Genomic DNA, 19,806 nt, shown 5'->3' with positions numbered 1-19,806 from the left:
TTTTTTTTTTGGTATTAGAAACCCAAATAAGTTAAAGAGCAAGCACTTCTAGTAGCTCATGATACATATATTAGGTTAGTTGTTTAGAAATTAAGAGTAAATTTACAATATGTAGATTTTATGCCACCACAAGCTAACTTGATGGAGAAGCTTTCAACTTGTCAGTTCATCATTAACCTTAAAGCTCGGACTAGGATATATCAAAATTATAGAATTTCAAATGATGAAAACAAAATTATGATCTACTTGCATATAAGCGAGTCCATTCCTTAGCTGTCTCAACAGCTTCAACTTTGTTTGCTTCAAATTTTTAGCAGTATTGTTAGAATGTGGGTCGTCTGGGTTTGGAGCACTCATAAGGGCTTGGATGCTTAACAGAATTATTGTAATCTATTGAGCAGGACTCCACTTATCCTTAAAAAGAAATCCAAACATATCCAACCTATCTAGCATATCAATGTTGGGATGGTATATTTTGGTAAAAAAGAGGACCTTCGGAGCTGCCATTGGATATTCTTCATGGAGAAAATGTTCATGCTTAAGAACTCCGCCATCATATAGAGATTTTGATGACCCAAGAATCATCACATTAAAGTAACGCATGTTCTCTTCCGAAGGAGACAGTGGATCCCCGAAACTAGCTCACTAAGGCGATGTTGCTTTTCCTTGATAATCCTACAGGGAAAATTGCTATTTGTCATATCCTCGATTAGGGTTTGCTCTTCCACGAGTGAAGGGGGCACGATGAAGAGGATTAGTTTGGAAAGTTTCTTCAATGATTTTGCTCGTCTTTGTTTTTTCCATTTTCTCCATTTTCTTTGTTTCTTTGTTGAGCATCCCGAGGCGAATCCTCGAGGCAATCTACAAATCCAACATGCACATATTGACAATTTAATGTTGAAAAACAAAGAAATGAATAAAATAGAGAAAATGAAACAACTTAGTTAAGTAAAATCATTGAAGCATCTTACCAAATCAATCCTCTTTGTCATGCTCCCTTCACTTGTGAAAAAGCAAACCCTAATTGAGGAGATGGAAAATAGCAATTTTCCCCATAAGATTATCAAGGAAATGCAACGTCTTCTTAGTGAGCTGGCTCCAGGGATCAGTTACCACGTCGTAAGAGAACATGCGTTACTTTAATGTGATGATTCTTGGGCCATAACAATCTTCATATGAAGGAGGAGTTTTTTACGTTTGAACTCTCCTTGAAGAATATCCAATGGCTGCTTCGAATGCACGCTTTCTTACCAAAATATACCACCCAAAAATGGATAAGCAAAAGATGGATATGTCTGGATATTTTGAAGGATATGTGGAGTCCTTATCTACAGATTAAAACAATTCTATTGAACATCTGCAAGCCCTTTTGATTGCTCCAAACCAAGATGACCCACTTTCTAATAATAATGCTAAACATAGGAAGACAAATAAAACTGAAGCTATTGAGACGGCTAAGGAATGGACTCACTTATATGCAAGTGGACCATAACTGTGTTTTCATCAAATGAAATTCTTCAATTTTGATATAGGATGGTATATATGAGCTTTAACGACAATAATTAACTGACAAGTTTTAAAGAATCTCCATCAATTCTCCGTCAAGAAGCTTTCAAACTTGCAAGGTCATCGTTGTCGTTAAAGCTCATGCCAAGGTATATAAGAATTGTAGAATTCTATTTGATGAAAACATGATTATGGTCCACTTGCATATAAGCGAGCCCATTACTTCTAAAAGACATGAGACTACTTGGTCAATAAAAAAATGCAAGAATGATCATAACTTCTAAAAGACATGAGATTTCACTCACATGATTCCTGAGTTGACATCCAGTAAGATTATACTCTTGATATTAACTTCTACTAATAATATAATTGATAAATTAAACCGTTTGAAATATAAAAAAAGTTGTGAACAAGCCAAAAGAAAAAAAAATGCCACTTTACAAAACTAAACATGAAAAACTTAATCCTCGCTATTTTTTTTCTGGGTCTATTTTATGTTACTCCCTATCACCAAGCATACGTGATTTCAGCTAACTAGACTTGACACACTTATACTATGTAACTAGATTTTGCATTATTTTTTTCCATCACAGCTCTCTCCCCATTCATTATTTGTAGATGTAATTAGCAGATAATGGAATATAATTAATCATGTTAGACTTGTTCTAAGCAGCCTCTTTTAGCATGTCGCAAAGTTGTGCGATGATATGCCCCAAATGATCATGGTTGCAACAACCACTGCAACTAAAGAACATTAAACAAAAACCAATAGGAGATTATTGATTGGGCTTGAAAGACAATATGAGCTTCATTGACCGGAACATCCTAACAAGTAAAGGTTGAGTCCCCACAACTCTGTCACAGATTATCAAGATCAAAACCACGTTATATCAGTTTTTCAGTTTGGTAATGAATGAAATGAGTTTTATGATGCATTCATACCCTTAATCAATGACAAGCATTTGCTCTACCATTTGATTTTCACTTATATACATTTTTTTTAAGATGCTTTGGCATTCAAAACCTTAACACTTTTATCTCATTTATTCATTTTTTACTGGCAAGCTTATCATATAAATCATCCAAAGTTAGACATTGAGAAATATATTTTGGATCAAGAATGACAATAGATTGGGATTTGTATTGACTTTTGTAATCATTATTGCTATTTTGTAGATCATTACATTTAATTTATTTACTTCAAATCCATAAGTTTAGGTTTCGTTTGGGACGGCTTTCTTCCTGCTTCTTAAAACAATGTTATAGTACAAAAATTTTAAACCACAAATATTATTAGTTTACATGTCCCTATTAAGAATGTTTTAAACGTATATCAACATTATTCTAAAGTAAACTGGAAAAGAAAATAATATACGACAAAAACAATATACACAATGATTTAAAATTCTATAAAGATTAAAACATTATTAATTAACATTATAGTGGGTAAATACAGTAAACATTTAATGAAAATTTCAATTAAGTTGAAAATAAATATTCTCTTTTTTAAATACTATTTAAATGAAAAATTATATTGCACATATTAAAATTGTTGTCATTATAACATCTGACATTCTCATATTCTTTACCAACTATTTGTTGATGAAAATGACATGCATCATTAATAAATCTTGTCATATTTAGCTAGGATACTGAGAAATTAAATTTCCTTATGCTTATACTCTAAAAAAAATTTCAATCAAGTTTTTTGTTTTCTACTACATTGCTTCTCAGCCCAAAATTCTATCTATGATGGCATTTTATTGATTCATATAGCTTTTTTTTTTTAATTAAAATCCCAAATAAGTTAAAGAGCAAACACTTCTAGTAGTTCATGATACAGATGTTAAGTTAGTTGTTTAGAAATTAAAAGTAAATTTATAATATGCAGATTTTATGCCACACAAGCTAACTTGATGGAGAATCTTTCAACTTGTTAGTTCTTTTTATTTTTATTTTTTCAACTTGTTAGTTCATCATTACCGTTAAAGCTCAAACTAGGGTATATCGAAATTATAGAATTTCAAATGATGAAAACAAAATTATAATCCGCTTGCATATAAGCGCGTCTATTCCTTAGCTGTCTCAAAAGCTTCAACTATGTTTGCTTCAAATTTTTAGCAATATTGTTAGAATGTGTGTCATTTAGGTTTGGAACACTCATAAGGGCTTGGATGCTCAAAATAAATGTTGTAATCTATTCGACAGGAGTCCACATTTCCTTCAAAAATCTAGACATATCCAACCTAGCTTATCAATGTTGAGATGATATATTTTAGTAAAAAAGAGGACATTCATAGCAGCTATTGGATATTCTTCATGGAGAAAATGTTCTTTCTTTAGAACTCCGCCATCATATGGTGATTTTGACAACCGAATAATCATCACATTAAAGAATCGTATGTTCTCTTCCGAAGGCGACAATGGATCCCTGGAACTAGCTCACTAAGGCGGCACTACATTTACTTTATAATCATACAGGGCAAACTGCTATTTGCCATATCCTCAATTAGGGTTTTCTCTTCCGCGAGTGACAGGGGGAGGGGGGAGCTTCTTCAATGATTTTGCTCGTCTTTGTTGATTCATTTTCTGCATTTTCTTTATTTCTTTGTTGAGCATCCTGAGGTGAATCCTCGAGGCAATCTATGAATCCAGCATGCACATATCGACAAATAAATGTTATAAAACAAAGAAATGAAAAAAATGGAGAAAATGAAACATGGACAAGTAAAATCATTGAAGCATCTTACCAAATCAATTCTCTTCATCATGTCCCCTTCACTCGCGAAAGAGCAAACCCTAATTGAGGAGATGGACAATAGCAAATTTTCCCATAGGATTATCAAGGAAATGCAACATCTTCTTAGTGAGCCAGCTCCGGGGATCAGTCACCATCATCGTAAGAGAACATGCATTACTTTAATGTGATGATTCTTGGGCGGTAACATTCTTTATATGAAGGAGTTTTTTACGTTTGAACTTTTTCTCCTTGAAGAATATCCAATTGCTGCTTCAAATGTATGCTTTCTTACCAAAATATACCACCCAACATTTATAAGCTAAGATGGATATGTCTGGATATTTTGAAGGATAAGTGGAATCCTTCTCTATATATTAGAACAATTCTGTTAAGCATCCAAGCCCTTTTGAGTGCTCCAAAGCAAGATGACCCACTTTCTGATAATAATGCTAAACATTGGAAGACAAACAAAGCTAAAGCTATTGAGACGGCAAAGGAATGGACTCACTTTTATGCAAGTGGACCATAAATGTGTTTTCATCAAATGAGAAATGTGTCATTTTATTAATATTACACATATATGTACTATTATTTAAACACTATGTGATTGTAGCACATAGTTATGCATTTGTGTTTTATATAAAATATGACACATTAATATAAATACATAGTTGTACACTACTATTAGTAGATATCTCTAATAGATTTTATATATATATATATATATTATTTCTTGGGTTCTATTGGATCCAAATATGTTTGTTGATGATACACATCCTACTTGCAGGCTAACTATTAGGAAATAATTTGGGAACTTGTATGAGAATGAAAAGAAGAGTCCACCATTGAAGATATATAATACGAGAGCTAAAGATGCCAAAAGATCTCAATTTGCCAAAAGGTCCCAATACCTCTCTTCACCCTTTATTTATAAGAATTTGATGGCTACTGTAAACAATACATCTAAAAGAAGAATAACAAATATAATGTTCGATGATTCTCAATACTAACTACCCTAGACATATTTCACCTCCCAACTAACTAAAAGGAGAATGGCTCTATATAGCTTTGATGATATGCCCCTGGGTGAGTTCAATAATGGCGAGTAGATATGAGTAAATGTGTATAGGCAAGCTCATTGGTAGGTACCTAGTTCAAATAGCTTGTGAATATTATGTGTCTTGGAGTCGCTGATGACCTGTGAAGGAGATTTATACCTCCTAAGGAAGGTGAGTAAATTGATGTTGCAGGGTGGACGAGCTTAATGCTTAGATTGTGACGATAGGGTGAGCTCAGATTTTCCTTCATGAGACGAGTTGCTAGTCCATGATCTACGATGACCTTTGATTTCCCTCATGTGGAGCAATTTCGCTCTGAGTTTTCAGGCGAGTGAGATTTGAAAGTCCTTGGGTCAGTTCATCTATGGGGCTCGCTAGGTGTGAGTCCCTTTATAACAATCCATTGACTACCTGTTAAGTGCCTAAAAAGACATACGCATATACAAGTCCAAAGCCATCTGCCTCGATAATAATGCTGATTGAAAGATGCACATAATTGGTAAGAAAAAAATGTCATATGTTAGGTTGATTTGAATACTCTTTATTGTACGCTCAATGGTACATTTATAGTAACATAAGTTCAGTAATATCGTAAGAAATATTATTTGGCTTGAGTTATTATTATTATTATTATTATTATTGTTGTTGTTGTTGTTGTTGTTATTGTTACAAATAAGTAATAAATATAATTATTTGTCCAAATGTTAAGAGTACAACACATGATATCTCATATAAAAACTAAAATCTATAATATTATTTACAAAATGACTTTATGAAAGTGATTCATAAAGAACTTCTATGAAAATTATTCATATTATATTACCATCAAAAAGTCAACGTACGTTTCAGATTTTATTTTATATTAAAAAAATTCATATTTATTGCTATAATATATTCTAATTATTCAGAATATCTTTATTTATTATATTTTCCTTTTTTACTCTCTTTCATTGCCTATATATAGGCACTTTTATATGAACTAATTATTCAATTCAGCAATGAGCATGCCTTTTATGCTCTTGAAGCCTTCCATTATCTTCAGGTCCTTTCATCTCTTAATTGAATTATCGAAATTATTTCTTCATTTTGATTAGTTTTACGCATTCTTGATTTTGTGAATGTTAATTATTTATTAGTGTGACAAGCTCTATTCAGCTTAAGCAAGAAGAAATCAGCTAATAATGCCTATTTGTTTAGCATTAAGATATTAATTAACTTATTAGATAAATATCATTAATTTACTGATTATGAAGAGAACCATACTTATACTCTAAAAATTCTTTCTAATAGTTCATATGATTTATATCTAAAACACTGCATGAAAGTTAGCTATTACACACGAAAAATTTCAGCCAGAAATTCAAGTAGATTTTACATCAGAAGTTTTCCGGCAACGGTAATTAATTAATACAACTAAGAAATTTTTTGTTAGAAAATTTACTTAATTTCCGATAAAAAATCCGTCAGGATTGTTGTCGGAAAAAGCCCTATTTCATCCCAAACCCGTTCCCCTCTCCCAGAATTATGGTTGGTGTTGCTGCTCGTTTTCTCGTTGTGTATCTTGCTAAGGTGCTCTAGGTTTTCGACGATGTCAGGTAGTGGCGGCATTTTCCACAAAGGGAGGGTGGTAGGGGACTACATGATCGGCCGGCAGATTGGCTTTGAAACTATGATTGGCTGGCATATTGGCTCTGAAACTTTCTTAGTTGTGTGGCTAGTGTGGCACCATGTGAACGGCGCAAAGGTGGCCGTGAAAGGGATAGTCATGGAGATGCTCAGTAAGAAGCTGTGAGAATGCCTTCTTTTGGAGACCGTAATCCTCAAGCGCATTAAACATCCCAACGTCGTCGCATTGTACGACATCATTGTGCATATCCTATTCTTCATGCAGCTCTTTGCCCTTTTGAGCTTACCCTAGTTTTTCTGCTAATTATCAGTCAATTCGTGAAATTTTTTGTTTAAGTAGGGTTTGAAACAGAAGTCCTAATCACGTGTGTGAAATGGGAAGATGATTGAAAGGTTCATGCTTGAGGAAGATATGCATTTCTATGGAATGCAACATAGCCTTTATTGGGAGACCGTAGCAAATCTTGTGGTATATGAGGCCTTAAATTATTATAGATGACCATGTTAGGCGGTGCCTTGATTTTATGCCAAAGAAGAACAAAGAAACAATTGTATGATATGCTAGAATTCTCGTTTGATATGCCATGCAAATACAAAGTGCAATATATTGATGGAATGTCCTATAAAATCCGTAAAGGATTAGGTTTTGTAGGAGGTCCCATCAACATATTGCACTTTGTATTCGCATGGCATATCAGACGAGCATTCTGGCATATCGACATTGGGATGTTCAATGTGCTTGAAGATTAATTACAATCTCTGAAAGGAGGCTTTCACGTAGCTTCTTACTGAGCTTCTCCATGACGATCTCTTTCACCGCCACCTCTGCGCCGTTCACACGATGCCACGCTAGCCACACACCCAGATAGATCCAGAGCCATTCTGTCGGCCGATCATGTAGTCCCCCACCACCCTCCCTCTGTGAAAAATATTAAAATAAAGAACATATAAGAGATAAAAAACTATAATATTTATAAAATTCATTAATAAAATACTAAGTTCATCATCAATCATAGAGGGTGAGAAGAAAATATTTACCTGATGACTTGAAATGAAACTATCATTCCTATTTAAATGTGATTATTTATCCTTATAACAAGATCATCTCAACAACTGAACTACCTCTCTTTCTTTTTTCATGTTTTTTGTGAGAATAATTAATATCCCTTAGAACAAAGTCTTTTATCCTTCTAATAGCTAAGAGAAATTTAAGACTCTCATAATCTATTTTGAAGGCTTCATAAAACTAAAAAATCATGTCATTCACATCTGCCAACTCAAAACTAACTACATATAGTACTTATAACATTTCCAACTTGATTAATTATATTCCATTATCAACTAATTACATTTACATATAATTAATGGGGAGAGAGCTTGAGGTAAATAGATAATGAAAAATCTAGTTATGTAGTGCAAATGTGCCAAGTCTAGTTAGCCAAAATCACTTATGCTAGCTAATATGAGAGTATAATTGATCAAGTTAGAAATGTTAGTGAAGACTTATTTGTAATTATATGCAAATGTTAGTGAAGCCTTTTGCTCCTATGCAAATCCTTCCAATTTGTTCAATCTTAACAAAAAATACATTTGTGGGTATTCTGCTAAACTTGTGTGATACTACTTTGGCGAAAATCAAAATGCTCCATGAAGAAGGTGGAAGAGCTAAAGGAGAAAATAGATTTTTTTTAAAATATTGTGGAGATAAAATTGGAATATTAAAAACTTAATGATAGTATTATTTGATTGTGGGCCAATTTCATCCAATAACTATTAGTTATCAGTCGTTTAAGACTTGAAGTTTACTTAAGAAGAAAAATAGTGGTTAGAGCTTAAAATAAACTCCATAATGTAATACTCAATTGACCTAAATCTAAAAATATGCGCATGCATCAATGCTGCTACCTCCATCTCTTTGCCACAGGCTCTGGAAAAATCCTTCAAGATACTTCAGTCTCTTCCCAAATACTGAACAATAATTCTCACCTTGCTTTTGTTCCCAAAATAATTTTAATGTATTTTTTTAATATAGTTACCATATTTCCTCACCATTTCTTCTTAAATAGCTTCCACGATTATTGCAATATTTTTATCGATGTTCTAGTTTCCATCACCACTGACACTGATGGGGTGCTCCAATTATGCAAATCTGATAGCAAAAAAATTACCATCATCTTGATCAAGTGTAGATGTCACGACCCAACCCGACCGGGACGGATCCCGCTCGCATCGGGTCGCGACGGAACTATTGAAAATTCAGGATATAGTTTTTGAATTTGCTTCAGACTTTCTTTCAAATATTAAACAGACAGAAAAACACAGAGCTACTATAAGCATCCAAATGCCGAACAGTTCATCTATCTTTTCTTTCATCAAAACGATCATATACAATACAATTCATGGCTTTAGACAGAAATAACAGAACATAACAGAAAAGTCATAACTGTACCAAAAATCAAAAGTACAAAGTACCTAATCTCAGATCAGACACAGAACTTCTAGTCCAAGACCTCCTTCCTTTTCCCAGAACCTAAAAACCACGCAGAAAGCAAGGATGAGCTAACAGCTCAGCAAAACATCACTCATCAATCAAAATAATCAAAAATTCACATCAGAAACTACATCAGAAAATAGCCGTACGGAAATCGTAGAACAGACAGAACAGATACTTGATTAACAGAAATCAAACAACTGATACAGAAAATTGAAGTCATTTCAAATCGGATATCATAAGGCTTTCAATTCACAGAGCAGATAGAATCATACATAAATTCAGAAATCATATATCGGATAATTTATAAAACATACCAGATAAGTCACATAACAGATTATCAGATATCAAACATCAGATTCCCTGACCCTGATAAAATCTCAACGAATTCTGGCCCCTTATGCCTCCCTTTCCTGACACAGACAGAATCTCGACGGATTCTGGCCCCTTATACCTCCCTTCCATGACACAGACAGAATCTCGACGGATTCTGGCCCCTTAAGTCTCCCGTTGTGCTTATAGCACCAAAACAGATCAGATATACAGAATTTCCGGAACATAACTTATTTTCATATTTCAAAGCTCATTTCATATTTCAGATTTTCTCTGACACAGACAAAATCTCAAAGGATCCTGGCCCCTTATAACTCCCTTCTGATAACATACAAACATTTCATTTCATTCAATGTATCAATTCAGAAAAATCAGAATTCGTACGAAAAATCGGCGGCATAACGGCAGTATACGGAATTTACACAAAATTTACAGATTCAGAAATTTACCCAATTACCACAGAATATCCACAACAACATATATGACTTTATTGAAGTTTATGACAAACTCCAAAAATGAAGAGTAAATTAGTAAGGGGTTTTAACATATGCAACTAAATAAAAAGTTGAAAATATAATAAATTGTTATTTTACTTTAAAAAACAAGATTTTTTTTTCTTTTTTAACAATCAAAAAGTGATTTCTACAATCAAATTTATTCTAAGATAAGAGTACAAATAGTAGATGATTTTCATTGATTTTTCTCAAATAGATAAATAATCAATAGAAAAGAAAGTTGTTATTCCAATTCTGCACAAGACCACTAATGAGTAGTCGGTGACGCAGTAGGGGATTGATATGTAAAACTTAATTAATGAAATATTGGTTGTAATCAAGGGAAATACCTATGGTATATAGATAGGCATTGATTATAAATGACATTGATTACAAGGTTTGCAAAGAATTCAAAAAGGAAGTTCTGAATAATTGGAATGGGTGAGAGAAGTTAGAAAATGGAGTTATGGAGCATAGGTTGCGGCGTGATACTAATGTTTCTCAAAATCAATTTGGATTCATGCCGGGTAGGTCGAGCATACTAGTCAATCCTAAATTGAGAATCTAATTGCTAATAGAATGAGCGACGTGGTATCTTGCTTTACATGCATGCAATGCTCTTTCATACACATAAGGATGTCAATGATATACTTTCATACACACAAGGATGTCAATGAGATAAATGAATGGGTGAGTAAAGAGAACCGAAACTCAAGCTCTATTTATAAGAAAGATACTAACTTCTTGAATTCTTCTTCCTTGTACATGTTCTTCATAAATACAGGTTATTCATATCTGCTATAATATACCAAAAAATAGGTTGTCCATCTCTTTGATTCAAAGTTCATTCGAGACAACATGGATAGATTTATCACAGGTTGCTATTGGAATAAGTTAAACCTATATTTATTTTATACATTTGGTCATTTGTCTTTTTAAACGATGTTTTTTAATTTATTTGGTCAGCTATATTGTGATTTATATATTGGAGAGAAATATACTATCAATCTAATTTATAATTATTATGCACAGCTTCTAAATAAAATGGACCAACATATTTTTTTTTCTTTATTTGATCAAGTTATGACAATCTTGGGCATTTTATCATAGCGAATATTATATTCTTGGTGTGTGTTGGCGGACGGGGGGAGGGGGGTTAAAATCCTAGCAAAAGGCATTTGGTGCTCGTGTAATTGAGCTAGCATATTATATATATATATATATATATATATATATATATAGCATAATATTCCACCTTTTCTTGTAACTCCTTCAGAGACTAAGTGACTGATGAGCTATACGTGAGAGCTGAAGCAAAGAAAAGGAAGAGCTAGGCCTGGAGGCTTGCTTATGGTTAAAAATTCTATTTTTTTCCTAATTTCTCCAACGAATTACATTTACATTAAGTTTGATAGGCTAAAAATTGTATACGAGTAATTATTTTGAGATTATTCAATTAGTTTTTAATGTTAAATTAAAAAATAATATAAATTGAGAAAATCAATGTTTTAATTAGGCTGAATGCAAAAGATTTAGATGTGATAGAAGTAAATAAATCCATTTCAAAGCGCATTCATTGTTGTCGATGTGATTCTATCTCTAATATAAGTAGCAAAGCATTCCAAAGTTTAATGCCTTTTAATCCCTATGATTAAATTGGATCCGAGTATGTATGTTAGTAGACAATGTTTTATATTGAGCATGTTATGTTTATATCAACAAGTCTATTACATTTTATATGATCATATGTTCAAGATGATCATTATAATTTCGAATAGAATTCAAGTCGCAATATTGGCTGATGAATTATTAACTTTTACATGTCATGCTATTCATTTGATGCATGTTGATGCTAGTTGATTAATAGCTTCTACAAAACAATGCTAAATATTTACAATGCTTATGATGTTCATGCTAAAAGAGAGAGAGAGAGAGAGAGAGAGAGAGAGAGAGAGAGAGTCTATGAAAGGTAGTGCCATATAACTATATAAGATAGATTGACAAATTAGGATGACCAAGCCAAGGAAGAGAAAAAGTTCTTACAAGATGAACATTGGTACGAACCAAAAGGGGATCCCAACTCTTGATATCTGTCATGTTAAAGTATTTCAATACTTATCAAGGGGTTGTTTAATAGCTGCTATGTATGAGCAAATCCAACCGTTATGAACCAGCAAGCTGGGTACAACCATATAATATATAGCAATGCCAAAACTTAGACATGCATAATATGACACTTCTAAGACTATGTCTAATAAGAATGAGAAAAGAATTATAGAAGTCAACTAGTAATTTCATACTAGCAATTGATTAGCATAGTTGCATTGAATCATTGTAGACTGGACAATTATATTTTTCATTCATTGCAAACATTCTTCCTTATATTTATGATTATGCTATTTTCCTATTTAATTGTTGAAGCATGATTTAATTTAAGAATAATACACATACCTAGCATCTATGATTATTTAATATGCATATCAGTTCAAATATTAGTAAGAAATTGTATTCTTTTACCTTATATTTTAAACAATATCGGAGCTATTTATTCCACTGAACTTTATAGCTCACTAAAAATTATTCTGGTGGTTGTTTCAAGAAAGGAAAAAGAGTGTAGCGGGTTGTAGTAAGATGACTGGATTTATCCTTAATATGTTTTTTTATATAGAATTTTGATGCATCGTGTACGATATAAATTTAAAACACGGGTATGAATTAATTATTTATTGATGGATTTTGTTGTGTGCATTTCCATATTGATGGTTGTGATAAATCTACCAAATGCTTATAAAAAGAGTTCTATGTTTTTGGATAATCTAGGCAAACATATTTTCTATCAATTAATCCTACTTACTAAAAATCAGGATCAAGATGTGTGTTGGTAAGAAACATGTCTGACTGGATTGCCTGAATTTGCCACGTAATGTGCTTGACTAATATGTTTCAAAATAAGATGCGACACTCAATCAACAAGAACATTTGAACAAGCAAACCAAAACAAAGAAGGCAAAGTTGGCAGTTATCTTATGAACAACAATAAGTTTGTGAAAAATATGGCATTGCCCAAGTTCTTTGTAGGATGAGGCTATCAACCAACTAGAAAGTCTGATATCAATAATAAACGTATCAAATAGCATTCTAAGGCAAAAATCATTTACCATTATCATAATGACACGAAAAATTTTGCTTGCATTCATTTGACATGGCACATTCATCGTCCTCTTTTAAGGCCAAGCTCCTTTCATAGATGGATCTTAGTCCATTTGTTTTCCTAGTTTAAAGAGAACTAACTCTCAAGCATAAGCATAAACCAATCATTTAGTATGATACACGATAGCAACATGCTTCAACATGGCAGAAAACTCCACAAGTTGGGTCCCATTACTACTTTGACAAGCCTCAATCGATACAAAAATTATCAAAGTGATCGATATGAATAAATTCCATAGGTTTATCAAGTTGGTTGATGACTAGCTTCCCTGAGTCAACGTTTGGTCTTATTGTTTGGTTTAACTATCCAAGCCCGAATCTCTACTTTGGATCATAACACAAATGTTATAGGCAAAGCTTCAAGCATTACATGAATTAAATTGTGTTTAAGAAGTGAAGGAAAAATCTGAACGAGTCATCCATCATACCTTGTAATAACTTAATAATGATAAGAATCATTGGTATAAATGTAATATGAAAGAATATCAAAGTAAATCCAATTTAGCCAATAGATTAAACCTGAAACCAACCCAATCTAGACCACTGAGAGGTGGTTCTATCAATTCAAGATTAGCTCTGATGTTATTCTAATTTGAGAAACTAATTAAAGATGTTTGGTCCTTGTCTTACACAAGAACCATGCTAATCGATTTGATCTAAATTACCCCATCTATCCTCAATATGGAAGCATCCCCTCTGCAAATGTAAAAGAAAGATTGTACATCTAATCCTCCACAAAAACTACATTTGTGAGAGTTTCAAGCATATGGTTATGCTCACTACCACTTTATTCCAAAATAGCACCATATTCATGGGATAGAACAAATTTATACAAATTCAAATAAAGATAATAAAGTTTGATATCAAAATAAAAAATTACCAACGAGAAGAACAATGAGTAATCTCAATACACTGGTAAATGATGATGATGATGAAAACTAGTAAACACAATTTGTGATTCGGGCAAAAGACACTAGGTGCCAATTTCTCACATAGAAACATATATGGAAATCAAAATACCTGGCATGATAAATCCCCAATAAGAGTAAGAAATGCAGATGTCAAAGCCTTTGTTACCACTGGGTGCTTATTAAGAGCTGTTAGGTACCTGTCAAACTTGTACAAAAACAAGTTAAAAATGCATATTTTCCTCTTAGAAGCATCTAAAACCAATTACTCATGATGTTGAAAAAGTCAAAAGCATATGTTGAAGCAGAAAAGGTAGGTTAAACAACAGAATAAAACTAAAGTTAATGAGAATACAACATCAACATCTAATGTCTGATAGTATAACTATCAGAATAAAACTTTAACATTAAGAATGTAAATAAACAGCCTAAGATAAGTAGTAGTGCCTGAAATGACATGAATCAAAATCTAAAACAAGAATATAAAGTGCACCTTAAAAAATAACAACAAAATCTTTATACAAGTTTAAAATTAATTAAAGTTGCATCTAGCAAATATGCCCAATCAAAAATTGGGTAGGCAATCTTACCATTAATCAATATTAGAGTTCCAAAATCCCATATTACTCTGCTGGGAGAAATGAATATGCACCTGTGTTAACCCTATAGCTAATTGTGTATGCAATCTTATTATTGATCAATATCGTTGGTATAACTCCCTTTTTAAAGTGATGCAGAGGATGATGGGAAGATGAATTATAAATGACCTATTTACATTGCTTACAATTGCCACGATGGTGAGCATAATTTTCCCATGTAAGACTAATATTATAGCATTTTTTAATAATTAGTTGGCCGTATGACCTTTGAGCTATACAACCATGATGATACATGAAAATTTGATAAGAATTTATGGTCATCCTTAAAATCGTATTGCAATTTCCCTATTGGTCAAGACTCCTCAAGATTTTTAGGTGGTTTAGAAGTGAGAGTAATGTCTCGGATTGCAACTTATGTGATAGTCAAGATGCAAGAGTTTTAGGGTGTTATAGAAGTGAGACTAACATATAGAATGAAAAATGAGCTACTTCTCACTGGAAGAAAATGAATTGTTGGTTTAGGAGTTTGTTGGTGGTCGTATTAGTAGGGGTTGCCTTGCATTTATTTTTATTATTTTTTTTTATATGAAGCAAAAGAAACATAGTAAATTTTTGGAGGATTTGAAATTTCCCAAAGCATATGTTTTACTTGCATTTATACATTGCCCAAATCAGGCAATTTCCAAATCTCGCGCTATGTGAGCTCATGATTCCCTCTATCGTTGCCATCGCAAGTCTCCATTACAGATCATTGTGACCATTGCTTTTGCCCGGCACACGTCACTGCCCCAACAGCTGCCAACTGTTCACTACCTGTGCTCGCCCTCGTTCAACATTTCAATGCTTTAAAATGTGACAAATCAAACAAAAAATTTTCAATACATTTTATTTGCATCCAACCAAATAACCCTTGGATTCCTAAAATACATGCACTTCAATTACTCGCTATTTCTAGAATGCGTGTAGTTTAAAAACATCCAACCAATGAACCAACTAGCGCCTTAAAGAGTAACTACAAACCAGACTTTGTCACAGAAATTATGCAATATCAGTGCATAAAAAGAAAAGTAGCTGATGCAAAGAATAGCATGCATTCTTTTACAAAAATCTATGAAACACAAACTGCAAGAAAAACAGAGAATATTAACAACCTAACAACAATTTATTCAAAACAATCAAAACCAAAAGAAAACGGAACGAATAACAGCACCCAAGAAAAAAATTCAAGGAATGTGAATAGAAAAACATGATCGAAATTACAAGGAGAAGAAAATAAAATTGAAAAATCTCCATTACCATGATAAAAAGGGCCAACCATTCCCCCCGTTTTCCTCCCCGCCCCCGCCGCCATTACCACCATCTCCAGAACCCTTAAACCCATCGTCGCCTCCAGAACCCCCATCCGCAACCGCCTGAAGCATAACGAAATCAAATCTCTCACGCTCTAATCTGGAATAAACAGATCCCCAAACCCTAGAACAAGCTCCCAGCATTGGAGTTTGGAAGCGGCCTAATGGAAATTTGAATCTACACAGAGTTTGCGGGACCCGATTGGAATTGATTCGACGGATATCGTGGAGATTGGATGAGAGAGCAGACAGAGGGCGGCAGGATTCAAAGGCGAGAGGGTTTCTGAGAAGCACTGCCACCATTTTCGGTCCGTGCCGGAGCATCGTCGTGGGTTTTTTTGAGGTTTATCGAACTGCAACAACTCAGCCACCAACAGCTGAGGATTCACATCAGCTCGGCCGGCGGAGATATTGTTAGGTTGGAACCATTTTTATAGGCGAACCTATCCCGTCTCGTCGGATGAAGAGATCAAAATTATTATTTTCTCTGCCCTCAAATCCTTTGCCGCCCCAATTCCTACATGGACGGACCTTTAAAAACTCTCTAAGTATTACTTTAATTTCTAAAGCCCTTTGGTATAACCAATTTTTCACCTATATCTCTTTGCAAGATTTTTTATATTTAAAATCATCACCAAACAGACTCAAAATACTTATGCCTCATATTATTCATCTGTCAAAGATATTTTATAAGCAATAATTTCTATGGATAATTATTCTTGATTTTTACCCTTTGAGAATATTTAAGAACTTCGAAAAAAACATCTATTTTGTGTTAAGCTTGACATGTTTAAAGTTCTTTTTTGCATGGGTTTGAAAATTGGATGGGATCGTCTAGTTCGACTGATTCAATATTGAACTGGATGTATAGTCAGTTCGATCATTCTTAAAAATCAGCCTAGCATCAAGCAGGTTTGAACCATTAGTTTAATTGACCAGCCGTTGAACGGGTCCCAATTTTTAAGAACTGGATGGTTCAATTGATCTGGATATATCATCATAAATTTATCTTTGATCGGGCACGAATCTCTATACAAAATTGAATTGAAAGCTTTCAAAATTAAATATAAGACCATTTAAACTCCAATTTCAACAAACTTATAGTCAAATTGAACGTCTCAGAAAGACGAACCCTCCATCGCCTGCCAACTATGATCCCATCAACCAAATAAATATGTAAATATTGATTCTTTCAATTCCCATCATGTAATATATTTTATATAGTGTACATTTACTACATCAAGCCAAGGCCTTCCCCAAAGGAAGGGCCTCATTTGTAATCGACTACAAACAATAGTTGATTCATTCAAAGTGGGCCTGGCCCCATGGTTTTTCCCCTTTACAGGGGTTTCCATGTAAAAATTATAGTGTCTTTTTATCTCGTATGAACGCTACACCAACTCTTATTTGTTTGTGTGCTGGATCTTCATATAAAGCTAAAACGTTAAACTACATTATGCCCTACCACCATGAACTTTCCAGGACGAAATAGTTTGACGTCGTCTATGGGAACATCGTTCCTGATTGGGGGGAGGGGGGCAACTTTTGCTCCCATCTCAAAAGGTCGTTTATGTCAACGTCTTAACAACAATCATTGTTGCATTAATTTCATGGGAATCATATGTACGTGGACTGGTGGGAAATATTGACTATAATCTTGGTTAAAAAATTTCTCAAAATTTTCCAATATCTAAGATAATATCAATGGAAACTATCTTTCATAAAGCTTCTAGCAAAGGTAAGAATGCTTCCAATAAATTATAAGCTTTAACAGTCCTTAATTGGACTTCTACTCCTTCAAGGTCTTAACTTGAACCTCAAAAAGGCAACAACAGTATAAATATATATCATTTTTCACATTTGATTCGTGATATAAGTGGCATTCGCCTTCTCCTAGTCAAGGCATAATTGATCTCTAGGGGATTCGATTGGACCACTCCCACACAGGTTAACGTCATCGAGTAATACTCTCACAAATAATCTCGAATAGGTCATATATTCTTGGTGAATTCTCTTAACCTCTTCTATACATGTTAACATCATCGAAAAAATGCTTTAGGGGAGTGTGAAGCTCGTATTGATTGCTTGAAGAAGCATGTTACATTATTTCTATGCAATAAAAATCCTTTGGTGAGTTCATATGTGGGGCCCACTAGGTGTGAGTCCTTTTTATGGCAACTCGTCAACTACCCATTAGGTGCCTGAAAGGCATATGCAAGTCTACAAATCCAAAGCTATCTACCTCAATTATTATGCTTATTGAAAGATGTGCATAGTTAGAATGAAAACAAAAAAAATGCCATATAATCGGTTGGCTTGAATACTCTTCATTTCATATCGCACAATTGTAAATTCATAGTTACATAACTTTAGTAGTGTTCTAAGAAATATTACATGACCCTATTATTATTATTATTATTATTATTAGTTGCAAATGTAATTATAAGTCCAAATACTAGAATATAACAAATGATATCCCATATAAACACCATAACCTGTAGTATTATTCATGAAATGACTTTTTATGAAAGCAATCCAAAAATAACTGTGCTACAATTACTCATAATATTCATTATCATCAAAATATCAAAGTACATTTCATATTTTTATAGTAAACATTAATAAAATTTATTACTATAATATATTATCATTATTGAGAATATCTTTATTTATTATATTTTCCTTTATTATTCTCTTTACTTCACTATATATAGGCAATTTTATATCAACATATAATTCAATTCAATAAAGAATATCTCTTTCATGATCTCTAGGCCTTCCATGGTCTTCATGTTCTTAATATCTTAATTATCTTAATTATATAATTAATTTATGTAAATTATCTCTTGATTTTGGTTAGTTGTGAGCATTCTTGATTTACATATGCTAATTAGTTAATAGTTGGAAATTAGTTCATAATGCCCTATTGTTTAACATGAAAATAATAAACTTAATTGAAGTAAATTTCTTGAATCTAATAATTAATTCTGAAGAGAACAATACTTGCACTATAAAAAGTTATTTCAAATAGCTCAGATGATTTATATATAAAAGTTATCTCACATTAACATCATTGTATATTGCATATGCTCATTCATTTCTACCAAATTTAGCATCATATTTCTCTATCTTTGCCTTTTCTTTAAAATTCAATTTTAGACTTTGTTTGGGATAACTTTTTTGCTTATTTCTAAATCAGCTTTTTAGTTTAAAAAAATTTTAGTTTGAGAAATTTTATATTAAAAAAAATTATTTAAAATTTTATGGTTCCATAGAATTACGATATTTGGCTAACGAGAATGTTACATTCACATCAAGCTCTCATTGTGACTGCTGATCCTATAAGAAGAATGACGCCATTGAAGAAAGCGAAGAAAATTATGATCTCCAGCTAATCACTATTTGAATATCCTAAAAGTCAAAATTATTTAGAACGAGAAAATAAAAGTTTGAGACTTAGCGTACCTTTAATATATTGAAGAATTCTCTTGG

The 19,806-nt window shown here is 32.9% G+C and overlaps 1 protein-coding gene and 4 pseudogenes across 2 annotated transcripts; 2 read left to right on the top strand and 3 right to left on the bottom strand.

Annotated features, from left to right (window-relative positions):
• Nucleotides 1–235: 235 nt before the first annotated feature.
• Nucleotides 236–701, bottom strand: LOC110091811 (annotated as a pseudogene).
• Nucleotides 702–1,032: 331 nt separating this feature from the next.
• LOC110091812 lies at nt 1,033–1,492 on the top strand (annotated as a pseudogene).
• A 2,056-nt stretch (nt 1,493–3,548) lies between these two features.
• On the bottom strand, nt 3,549–4,050 carry LOC110091813 (annotated as a pseudogene).
• Nucleotides 4,051–4,347: 297 nt separating this feature from the next.
• On the top strand, nt 4,348–7,096 carry LOC110091814 (annotated as a pseudogene).
• Nucleotides 7,097–7,403: 307 nt separating this feature from the next.
• LOC110091818 lies at nt 7,404–16,815 on the bottom strand. 2 transcript variants are annotated; one of them, XM_020816066.2, is made up of 3 exons: nt 16,262–16,815; nt 14,479–14,566; nt 7,404–7,849 (listed from the first exon to the last, which is right to left on the bottom strand). In XM_020816066.2, the coding sequence occupies exons 1-3, from the start codon at nt 16,636–16,638 to the stop codon at nt 7,661–7,663; spliced, it is 654 nt and encodes a 217-aa protein (XP_020671725.1). In that variant the 5' UTR covers nt 16,639–16,815; the 3' UTR covers nt 7,404–7,660. The 2 variants fall into 2 exon arrangements, with proteins under 2 accessions (XP_020671725.1, XP_028557116.1); XM_028701283.1 differs by lacking the exon at nt 7,404–7,849 and adding an exon at nt 9,273–9,460 and having other exon boundaries at nt 16,262–16,812.
• Between the last annotated feature and the right edge of the window lie 2,991 nt (nt 16,816–19,806).

This window comes from Dendrobium catenatum, unplaced genomic scaffold (genome assembly GCF_001605985.2).
Source record: "Dendrobium catenatum unplaced genomic scaffold, ASM160598v2 fragScaff_scaffold_1664, whole genome shotgun sequence".
NCBI classification, from domain to species: Eukaryota; Viridiplantae; Streptophyta; class Magnoliopsida; order Asparagales; family Orchidaceae; genus Dendrobium; species Dendrobium catenatum.
This window is presented reverse-complemented; position numbering and strand designations above follow the sequence as displayed.

What these genes read in the sequence shown, in the direction of transcription:
- LOC110091818 (XM_020816066.2), bottom strand. Translation starts at nt 16,638, where the DNA reads ATGCTCCGGCACGGACCGAAAATGGTGGCAGTGCTTCTCAGAAACCCT. An exon ending in GGTTGGCCCTTTTTATCATG is followed by an intron (nt 14,567 to 16,261) that starts GTAATGGAGATT and finishes CAAGTTTGACAG; the next exon opens with GTACCTAACAGCTCTTAATA. An exon ending in TTGGGGATTTATCATGCCAG is followed by an intron (nt 7,850 to 14,478) that starts GTATTTTGATTT and finishes TATTTTTCACAG; the next exon opens with AGGGAGGGTGGTGGGGGACT.